This window comes from Alexandromys fortis, unplaced genomic scaffold (assembly GCF_014885135.2).
Source record: "Alexandromys fortis isolate MF-2015 unplaced genomic scaffold, M_Fortis_MF-2015_v1.1 scaffold_1, whole genome shotgun sequence".
Lineage (NCBI taxonomy): Eukaryota > Metazoa > Chordata > Mammalia > Rodentia > Cricetidae > Alexandromys > Alexandromys fortis.
In genome coordinates this window covers 41,171,095-41,182,124 of record NW_026067927.1, presented here as the reverse complement: position 1 = coordinate 41,182,124, position 11,030 = coordinate 41,171,095, and the positions used below count along the sequence as shown (strand labels likewise).

At 45.1% G+C, this 11,030-nt stretch overlaps 1 protein-coding gene across 4 annotated transcripts in view; it reads left to right on the top strand.

Moving 5' to 3' along the window:
* Window positions 1-11,030, top strand: part of Znf367 (zinc finger protein 367) — a 23,579-nt gene that overhangs the window by 4,594 nt on the left and 7,955 nt on the right. Inside the window, exon 2 of one of the 4 annotated variants that reach the window (XM_050143669.1) lies at window positions 822-906. In XM_050143669.1, coding sequence (XP_049999626.1) covers window positions 822-906 — 85 coding nt within the window. Of the gene's footprint in view, window positions 1-815; window positions 907-4,533; window positions 5,323-5,531; window positions 5,627-11,030 lie in introns of those variants that run through there. The other 3 variants (XM_050143667.1, XM_050143666.1, XM_050143670.1) reach the window with 3 other exon arrangements.

The window sequence follows — 11,030 nt, the reverse complement described above, 5'->3', positions numbered from 1 at the left end:
TATATATTTTAAAGGCTTCTTGGGCTGGAGAGATGGCTCAGTGGTTAAGAGCACTGCCTGCTTTTCTAAAGGTTCTGAGTTCAATTCCCAGCAAGCACATGGTGGCTTATAACCATCTGCAATGAGATCTGGTGTTTTCTTCCAGCCTGCAGGCATGCATGCAGGCAGAATACCATATACACAATAAATAAATAATCTTTTAAAAAAATCTTCTTCTTGATCAATGGAATCTGCCCTGACATTATTTAGTAGATGTTGTAATATGAACAGTGTTTAAGATTCCTTCCTGTTATTGTAATAAAACACTGATAAGAAAAAACTTAGGGGAGGGAAAGTTTTCTTTCCTCTGATATTCCCAGGTCACAGTCCATCACTGAGAGAACTAAGGGCGTGAATTCAAGGCAGGAACCTGGAAGCAGGAGACATGGAGGAATGCTGCTTGTTGGCTCACTCAGAGACTCATGTTTGGCTAGCCTTTTTATACAGCCTGAGAACACCTGCCAAGGGAATGGTGCTGCCCACAGTGGGCTGAGCCCTCCTACATCAGTTAACCTAGACAATTTCCCACAGAATTACCCCAGGCAATCTGATCTGGACAATCTTCCAACTGAGTCTCCCTTCTCAGGTGATTCTAGGCTGTGTCACATTGATAGTTAAAGCTAATTAGAGTAAATAACTTTTGTTCTTTTATCTTCCTCTTCCACCTATCCTTTCTCTATCCTTTGATTTCACACTGTGATCTCTCAGATCTTCCAAGGAAACAAAGTAATCCTGCTGATAGCCTGTAACTTTTTTTTTCTTTTTCCTTTTTTAAGGGACAGCCTTGGGAGCCAGGGGATCTTACTGGATGCTTCTTTAGCTGTATTGGACCAGTGCTTGCTTATTCTTCAAAGACTCTTGGCTAAGGTAGGTCATACTCTGTCTAGACAGAGGCCATGATCCTGTAGCTGTAAGTTTATAATTTCTATTTTATTAAACAGCTCACAGATATGGTGGTACTTTGTTAGCCATTATTGAATGATGCCTCTAAACAGCACCAATATGGACTGTTGACTTCAGAGCAGAAGACTAGAAAATTGCTTTAAAATAGGTCTTTTAATCTAGGGATTTGATTAGAATCTGGTAAGGATCAAATAAAATTATTCAGGATTAATGAAAACAAGAGGAGTGTTTGTAGACTGAGGACTCAATGAATCAAAGGCATATATATATATTTATTGTATATGCTGATGAGCCCGAGTCCGGAAGGGGATGTCAAGATGCCCTGGAACTGGAGTTTCAGGCAGTTGTGATCCACCAGACATGCATGCTGGGATGTGGCACGCCGCTCCCGCCAGCAGAAGAGACGACCACAACAGGATTCTTCTCAGAACACACTTTATTGGAGCACTTACACTTGAGGTTGTAGAGAGGCAAAAGACCCCGTCCCCGTGGAAGCAGAAGAATATATACGGTGCCAGACAAAGCCCTGACGTGTCATCAACCCAATGGCTCAGGCCAGAATGGAGTGATCGTGCCATATTATGATTGGCCAGATCGGATGGCCAGATTGAAAGACTCCCCGCGCTGGGGGGAGCTCGCGCGCATGCGCACAAGTTGTCTGTCAAGTTTGACGTGGAACAGCAAACTGCGCCCAGGCTCTGTGCCCACGACATGACAGCACCAAGGCGCGCGCTACATCTCCGCTCTCTACACTGGGAAACAAACCAAGGTCCTCTGCAAGAGCATCAAATATGACCGACTCATCTCTCCAGCCTCCCAGCTTCCATTTTCAAAGCTGCTTCATGTATATTTTCCATGACAGCAAATCACTTTATTTAAAAAATTACTATGTAGCCAGTCAGTGATGGTGCATGCCTTTAGTCCCAGCACTTGGGAGGCAGAGGCAGATGGATCTCTAAGTTCGAGGCCAGTCTAAGTACATAGTAAGTCCCAGAACAGCCAGGGTTACACAGAGAAATTCTGGAAAAAGGACAAAACAACAAACAACAACTACAATAACACCCAGAAATTTAGTGTCAAAAACTTTAAAATTTTTTGTATTAATTAGCAATAAAGTAGACTCATGCTTCTTTATGCACTACATGTTCTAATTGAAAAACCTTTTTTACTTCCATTTTAAGACTTTAAGATACATTTAAAAAGACTTTTATCAGACTTTTTTTTTTCCATAGTGGGTGCTGAGGATTGAGTCCAAAACCTTACATATTCCTAGGTGTACCACTAAACCACACTTCCAGGCCCTAGGGACTACAGTTTGAATAATTAGTCAAATAAAATAATGTAATCTGTTTTTTGAGATTTTTGTTTTTTTGAGATGGTTTCTTTGTGTAGCCCTGGAACTCACTGTGTAGCTCAGGTTGGTGTTGAACTTAGAAATCCATCTGCTGCTGCCTCCTGAGTGTCTGGACTAGAGGCACATGTTGTCACCACCCAGCCTCAGATGGGTTTTAGTCTGTCTTCAGAGTTATTACACATCATTAGACTGTTTGTTAATTATATCAGATTTCCAGAATATAACCACACTTCATATAGCCCCCTGGGAGCACAGAGGTGAAACCAGAAGCAGCTCTCAGAGTGACTTCAATTCTCCCAGCATCACACTCAGGTGAATCCCCACATTCCTGATATGTTTTTCATTCTCTTAAGGCTGGAAGCCAGTGGAATTTCCCGGTTACCCTTGCTCAGGGGTAATTTTTAGAAGCATTAAGTCAGTGTACTGCTTGCTCTGTGATTCATCCTGCATATGGGCGTGTTGTGAATGCTACACAGGAACTATTGGCCAGTGTTTAACCGTCGACTCTTGCCAGCCCCTAATTCGAGTGTTCCTGTGGCCATCACTCTTTTCCCTTTCACTATCAACTGCCAGATAGATGACTTATATTTCCCTTTTAGGGGATTCCAAAAATTGTAGTAAGTTTTTTTTGTTTTTAAATTGTAAAACTTTTTTGTTTCACAATTTTATTACATTAAGGGAAACAAAAGCTGAGCTTTCAGTTTCCAAATTGACTATTAAAATCTCATCTGGATTTGCCCTACACATACAGTAGATACCAGCTCTAGTAGCCAGCCTCCAGGAAAGAAAGAATACATATTTACAATTTTAAATATGTATGGATGTTATGCTTCCTTCGTGTATATTATATGCATACATTGTCCTAGGAAACCAGAAGAGGGAATCACATGCTGCTACCATGGATGCTAGAACTCAGGTTCCTGAAGAGCAGCGAGTGCTCTTAACCACGGAGCCATCTATCTGTCTGCCCAGTTCCTTATTTTTTGAAAGGATATTTTCACTTGTCCCACTTCAAAGATACACATTATTCAGTGTATCCCCTTGAAATATTTTCACTTCTGTTCCCAAGTTACTTTCTCTCCATAAAATCAGATTTGATTTGTGTATCTTGCCATATTTCGTTTATGGCAAAATAAAATGTGATTTCTCCACTTAAAAAAAGTAAAACATAAGACGCACACTATTGGCTGCTTTGATTTGTTAACTTGGGAAGTTCCCTTTAAAGCAAAACAAAACATGTGGCTAAATTAACTTACGCATAACTTTGCATTAGCAGGCTTAGTTAACGTGTTATTTTGCACACATGATGGAGTTACCAGTTCTATCGTTTGACCACTGGATATTCATTCTATGTAAATCTTTACTGAGCCGCTATTAGGATCAGGCTGCCTGGAAAATACAGCGAATGAGTCAGTTACCAGATCTATCCTTTAACCACTTAATTTATTTGTCGATTCAAGTCTTTGAACCGCTACTAGCGTCGGACTGCTTGGAAAACACGGCAAGCAAATGGGCCGGAGCCAGGCTTGCACCTTCCAGTGAGGAGGTTGGGCCTTCGATTTGCCACTGTTCGGGCACTGGGTGCTGAGACGCGAAGGGAGCAGAGGGCGGGAGCCGCCGTAAGAGTGCACGGTCGTTCCTGCACCCCACCGCGGTCCCGAGCTTGGTAGCAAGCTCCCGGAGGCGGGGGATGCTACAGGACTCATTCTTAGCGACGCTGGTCCCAGGACTCCATTAGGCGGGCATGCTGGCGCTCGCCTTAGTCCTAGCAATCCAGAGGCAGGGGAATGTGAGTTCGAGGCCAGCCTGGTCTACACAGTGAGCTCCGGGCCAGCCAGGGTTATGTCGAGAGACTCGGGTGACTCGTCTCGAACACAAAAACCTGTGCCCTGCTGTCGCTGAGCTCGGGGTAGGGCCAGGGCGCTGCATGGCCACAGCCCTTTAAACGGGCTCCGCGCGGGAACCACCGCCCAACAGACACAGGCGGGCCCCAGACGGGCGGGGTTCTGTAGGGTGGAGAGGTGGGGAGCCCTTCCTGTCCAGAAGCGACCTTTACTGGTGTGGGCGGGGCCGAGGGTCTCTGTCCCCGCCCCTTCCCCGCAGCGCTCCAATCACCAGCCTCCTTTTGCAGGGCACACCGGTGGGGGCGGAGCTTCCGACGGGTGTGTCCGGAGAAGCGCGCTCCCACCGACTTTTTCGAACGCAGTTGGCCCACAAGACAAAAAAAAAAAAAAAAAAAAAAAAAAGAGGAAAAAAAATATGAGAGCGGCGGCCAATGACGTGGCAGTAAGGACCCGCGCTCGGACTTGGTTCCGCCCCCTCCGGACGAAACATAGCCTGGGCCCTGCTATTGGCCCGCGAGACCTGTCACTCATCGCGGCGGCCAGCCGCAGGGTCCTCGCGGTGACTGGTTCCGCCCAGGCGCGAAATGTAACGCGGGAAAAGCCGGAGCGGGGGGACCGCGGCGGCAGGTTGTTATTCTCGGGGACTCTGGTCAGCGCCGCCTGCCATGAGCCGGCGGCTGTGAGGCGCCGAGGCGGAGCAGCACGGGCGAGCAATCCGAAGCTCGAGCTGAGAGCGCGAGGGCTGCAGACGGGCCGGCCGGCATGATCCGCGGCGCCCCGGCACCCATGGCGGAGCCGCCGCCGGTCATCTTCTGCCACGACTCCCCGAAGCGCGTGCTGGTGTCAGTCATCAGGACCACGCCGGCAACGCCTCCGTGCAGCAGCGGCGGCAGCAGCGGCGGCGGCGGCGGCGTGGGGGAGCCCGAGCAGCCGCCGCCGCTCGTCCCCACCAGCCCCGGTTTCAGCGACTTCATGGTGTACCCGTGGCGCTGGGGGGAGAACGCGCATAACGTGACGCTCAGCCCGGGGGCGGCGGCGGGCGGCGTCGTGTCGGCTGGGCTGCCCGCGGCCGCTGAGCTCCCGACGCTGCGGGGTGCGCCGCCATCCACCGCCTCGGTGACCGGGGCGTCGGGCGGAGAGGACGAAGAGGAGGCGAGCAGCCCAGACAGCGGCCACCTCAAGGTGAGCGGCGCGGGAGGGCGGGCGGCCGGGGCGCGGGGCAGCCTGGGCCCGTTAACGGTGCGGCTCGGCCGCGGGGCGGGGCGGGGCCGGGGAGGAGAAGCGGAGCGGCGGGGGCGGTGGCTGACAGGACGCTGACGTCACTGCCGCGCGCCAAAACCGGACCCCTGGGGGCGGGGCGGTCACGTGACGGGCGCGGAGCTAAGGCCGGGCCGAGGGCAGCAGGTGCAGCGGGGTGATGAGGGAGGCTGGCCGAGTCCGTGGTCCAGACACCCCGCATCTCAGGCTTCTAGATCTGGGAAGAAAGGTTGTGAGCTCCCGGCTCCAGCCTTCATGGGGGTAGGGGTCGAGGTATCCGTGTAGCCCTGGTTGGCCGGGGACTCCCTAAGTAGACCGGGCTGGCCCTGATCTCTCAGAGTTCCACCCTCCTTTACCTTCCGAGTGCTGAGATTCTAGGCTAGTGCCACCATGCCCAATATATACTTCTATCCGGAGCAGCTGAGGCTTCAGAGTTTGTTGAACCGTCTTCATTAAGATCGCATAGTTGGCTAGTGGGAGTGCTGGTCAAGATTTTGTGGGGAGCCTTGCTTGAGTGTTGGTACAGGGTGACTGCTTGGATGGACCCGGTACTGTGTCTGTGGAGCTAGACTTTAATACTTTACAGTCGTCAGCTCTCTATAAAGGTGCCGGTAAATTTGTGTGTGGAATAAGTATTGATAATACGAGATAGATATCCAAGTTCTATTGGTTGGGTGCCTGAATAACATAGGTTTGCTACAGTTGTAGCGAGCAAATCACCTAGCTACAGATGTATCACCTAGTGGATAAAGGGATACTTTGTTTATAAATTGAAACAAGTTTAATCCCATTACGGTCTTTAACTAGAATGTTGAAACTGTTTTGGTGGAGGAAATCAGTCTTTACCTGTGGCATTATTATTGGAGAGCAGTTAAGTTGTAAGACTGCTTTGGCACACTTCAAGTACTGAAACTGCACGTCAGTGCATATCTGAAAGAGCATTCGAGGTGTTGGTACCTGTGTTGGTGTAGGGAACAGCTGCTGTTGTTGGCTTTAGGTAGTCTCCTAGGATAACATCTTAGGTGCCTTAGGTAGCTGTAATTTTTGTGTTAATGTTTTAGTCTTTCTTAGAACACGCCGTGTAAGGTTAAGCAGTATAATGGCTTACATGCACAAATACTTATGGAAGGTTTTGTATTTGTGACTTTAATTTTTAATTTTATTACTTTATGTGTATAGATGCTTTTGTTGCATGTATGTCTACACATGTGCATGCCTGGAACTGGAGTCAGAGACAGTTATGAGCCACCATGTGGGTGCTGGAAATCTAGATTGAGTCTTCTGGAAAAATGCTCTTAACCATCGAGCTATCATCTCTCTACCCATTCCTCCCATGGCTTAATCTTAACTTTAACTCAATATGTTTTTGGATTATGAAAGAAAAATGATGTTGTAAATCAATGGTTCTTGACCCTCTTAGTGCTGTGACCCTTTAATACAGTTGCTCATGTTGTGACCCCCAACTATAAAATTATTTCATTGCTACTTCGTGTTTGTAATTTCTACTATGAGAAATTGTAATGTGAATATCTGTATTTTCTGATGGTCTTAGGCAACTCCTGTGAAAGGGTTTTTTGACCCTCCCCCCCCAGGGACCACTACCCATGAGTTGAGAGCCACTGTTATGAATAAGTAAAATCATAACTGTTCTTTTTTACTTGAGTCAGACTTGTCTTTACACAGGTCTGTGTAAATGTTCTCATAGTGCATACACTTGAGTTCATTTCTGCATCTTCACCTCTTTTAGAGGAAAATATACCAGAAGTAATGTGGCAGTGAAAAAGCTGTTACATATGTATTTTTTTCTTCTCACAGAATATTTGTAATTTTCAGAAGTAATTTGATGACAGATTCTGTCTTTTTTTATTTTCATTAGTGAAGGGATCCAAGTGCAGCTCGAGAAATTCATTTAGGATTCTAAACCTGAGAGAAAGCGTGGAATATACTTTTATTTGAGAAGGGGACCTTGTCTGGTTTCTGGTCAAGGTGTTGGTTTAAAGAGGGAGTTCAGTGCCCCTTGTGTTACAGTGATGATCTCTGAGTGAGTCATGACGCTTGCCCGAGTCTGTGGGTAGCCAGTGTCAGCAGCTCTTCGCACTGAATGGCTGTGAGCAGTGTTTACTTTCTGTTTGTTGCTATGACTCCTAGGGGAGGTGTTAACATCTGAGTTGTGCACACTCTGTATCAGCTTTCTGTTGCTCTTTTGTGTGTCCCTACCTACGCTGTCTTCCTGGGTGGATAAAGAATATGTCACCTGCTAGCTTGTTTTGGTTCCTCATTACAAGATCACTGAGCACTATTGGTGTAACTATCTGTTACCATCATCACCTGGCGGTTACATTTTAGGAGGGAAAGGACAGGTGTGGCATTCTTGTTTTCCAGGATAGTATATCCCCCAGCCACTGCCCCCATGCTCATGATGGATGCTTTGGGACCCAAGGGGTCTGCTTCTCTGATACCATTCACTCCTGCCCCTGCCTGTCCTGTATTCATTTTTAATATCCAAACATCTAGAGTCTGTGTAGTCTTATACATAGTTGATTTGTATATAGTAATTTTTGATCATCATCATCACCTAAAAAAACCTATTCTTTTAGCATAGTAGCTACCATTTGTTACATGACATGAAGTGGACACTTTGTGGTGTCAGGAGTAAACAACCAGGCTGGCATTGGTTTTTCTTTGAATCACCAATAATCTTGACAAGATTTGTCCTTCAGACTAGGGATACAATTGGTTGCTGATAAACTTGCCTAGAAACATGGTTTTCTTATTGTTAATACAAAAATGAAAAGGGACTATTCAAATAATACTGGTTATCTTAATATATGGTTGGGACTGGGGAGGCTGCTCAATGCTTGCTGCATAAGCATGATGACCTGTGTTCAGATCCCTAGCACCCACGTAAAAGTTAGGTGAAGCACATCTATCTATGTTCACAGTGATGGATGTAGAAAGACAGGCAGGGATAGAGGACACTTGACACTGGCCTCTGGTTCCCAGATGTGCACACACAGGCTTGCACGCATGTATGCAGCACATGCACACAAATATGTGTGGCAAGTAGATACTGCTCATTTATTGAGCTACTACCTGTACATGGCAAATATGTTGTATTTGTGTGCCCCTTACAACTGAACATGTCTTATTTTTCTCTAGTAGTAAAGAATAGTAGTGGGTTCTTTAATTAATTATTCTTTTTCTTTTTGGTTATTTGAGGCGGGTTTTCTGTGTAGTCCTGGCTGTCTGGAACTAGCTCTGTACACCAGGCTGGCCTTGAACTCACTAATCTAGAGTACTAGAATTAAAGGTGTGTGCCACCATGCCTGTTGTGATCATTCTAGGTTTGAGGCTAAGATTTATGCTTTGGAAGCCTGAGGTTTTTACAAGAAGAGCAGTGGCAACATCTTCACAGTGCTTGTAGCTGTGCACACTTGTAGCACTGTTCGGTTTTCGTGTAACCTATGGATGTGACAACTCACCTGGAAAATAAAATGAGTTCTTAAAGAAAAACATGTCATTTTAGATTAGAGGAGATAGTCCAGACTTCCTATGGACACTATTCAGTTCTGTCTTGTTGTTACTGTAATACATTTGTGACATGCTGTAATGCTATCAGCTATTTCAATTGTCTTTTGTTTGTTGGTTGGTTTTGAGATAGAGTTTCATTTGTAGCCCAGGCAGGCCTCAGACTCACTTGTAATCATCCTGCCTCGACTCCTGAGTGCAGGGATTACAGGTATGTGCCATTATAGTGTCTTGATTTTTTTTAATTTAATTTTTTTTCTTTTTGAGGCTTATGTAGTCTTGGTTGGCCTTGAACTCATAAAAATCCATCTGCCTCTGCCAAGTGCTGGGATTAAAGACTTGAACCTTTTTTTTTTAAATTAAGGTAAAATTGTATGACATTAAATTATTAACATTATGAAGTGCACAAGTCTGACATTTAGGATATTGACTGTTGTACAACTTTCAGAACTTCATCACTGCCCCTGCATTCACTGCATCCCTGCATCCACTGAACAGTGATCCTAGAGCCCCATTTCCCAGCACACACAGAATGACCCTTTCCAATTTGGGAGCTTGTCTTGGCTTGTACTGATGTCTTTAGACCTTCAGATTCCTGACTCAGGAGCTGTAATCTGTTTTCAGTTATAGCAAAATGTTTTCTCTTTTGTCTTGTACAGCTTTTGAGTATTTAATTCTCTAAGGTTTTTTTTTTTCTTTCCATTTTTCCATGTGTTGTTAACTTACAGCTTCATTCTTTGTGTCCAGGAAAGGGGCCTAGGATACATTGAGATGTGGTTCACCCTGCTAAGGCAGGGTCTGTCCTCTTTCTTTGTGGTCCTGCTTATTTGCCTTACACACTATTGAAGTCTCCAGATTATTTTCAACTATTTCTTCCATTAATTATGTCATTTTTAATTGTGCATATTAGGAAGTCTGTTTGGTGTGAAGTATTTGTAATTATCTTTTTTATGTCCTTTTACTAATATAGTCATGATTTATCTAAATTAAATCTTGTGGAAAGCATGTAGTTGTCATTGAAAATCTCAGTCTTAGCATTTTAATGGGAGACTTTGCCCTCCTCATTTTCAAAGTAGTTACTGATGAGAAGGACTTCTGGTTTTTTTTTTTTTTTTTTTTAATGTTCATTCAACTTGGTCTGTTTTTCAATTTCTTTACTGATGCCTTGTATGTTGAGCTGACTTTCCGTCATACACCATTTTCTTTTTTAAACTTCCTGGTGATTGTCCTGAAATTATTAATTCACCTTTTAAATGTATAATAATTTATTTTGAATCCACATTGCCTTAGTAGTAGCCTATTAAGTAATAGTAGCCTATTAAAACCACATTTGTGCCGTTTTCGTTTATGATATCTCTAGGGCAGAGGACTGAGATTAAGCTCAGGGCCTCCGGTGTAAGCAAGTGCCTCGACCCTGAGCCACATTCTCAACTGTGGATACATTTAGCTTACCCACCTGTTTACAGCTGCTACAGCTTTCACTTTCTTGTTTGTTGAGCTTGATCAGCCCCAGATAGAGCTTCTGACTGGGTTCAGGGTTTTCTGAGAGTATGCTCAGTTTTCTGTGTTTTTCAGTGTCCTAACTTTACAAAAAAAAAAAAAAAAAAAACTTTCTCCCTGATTTTTTCCCCCCAGGCTTTTCTGTGTCTGCTTGCTTTAGCTGAAACCAATAATTTGGCCCAGAGAACGGCAGGTTGTTTTACAAGGTTTATGAGCAATGCCCTCTTAGTAGTTAGTCCTAAATCCTGACAGATATCCAAATTAGGTGAGGCAAAGACAAGTGCCTTGTGTCAGTTCATTAGATGCCCAGTCCATGTCACAGCAGACAGTTCATGTGGAACAGGATCTGGTCTGCTGTCTCTGCAAGTGGGGACAAGGGCCACACACTAAGAATATAGACATTTTGAAAGTTGCTACTGGGTAAAGAAAGAATGGGTAAGTGGAAATGCTGTAAGGATGTTTGTTGATTCAGTATTTGATGAGATGGTTGCTGGTAGACTATACTAAGTCTGTGACCACTGATTCTAGTTTTCTGTTATCTGTGGAGAGGTGGGCTATTGGAGCCCATTCTTGCCGATGTTACTCAGTTTGTATCACATATATAT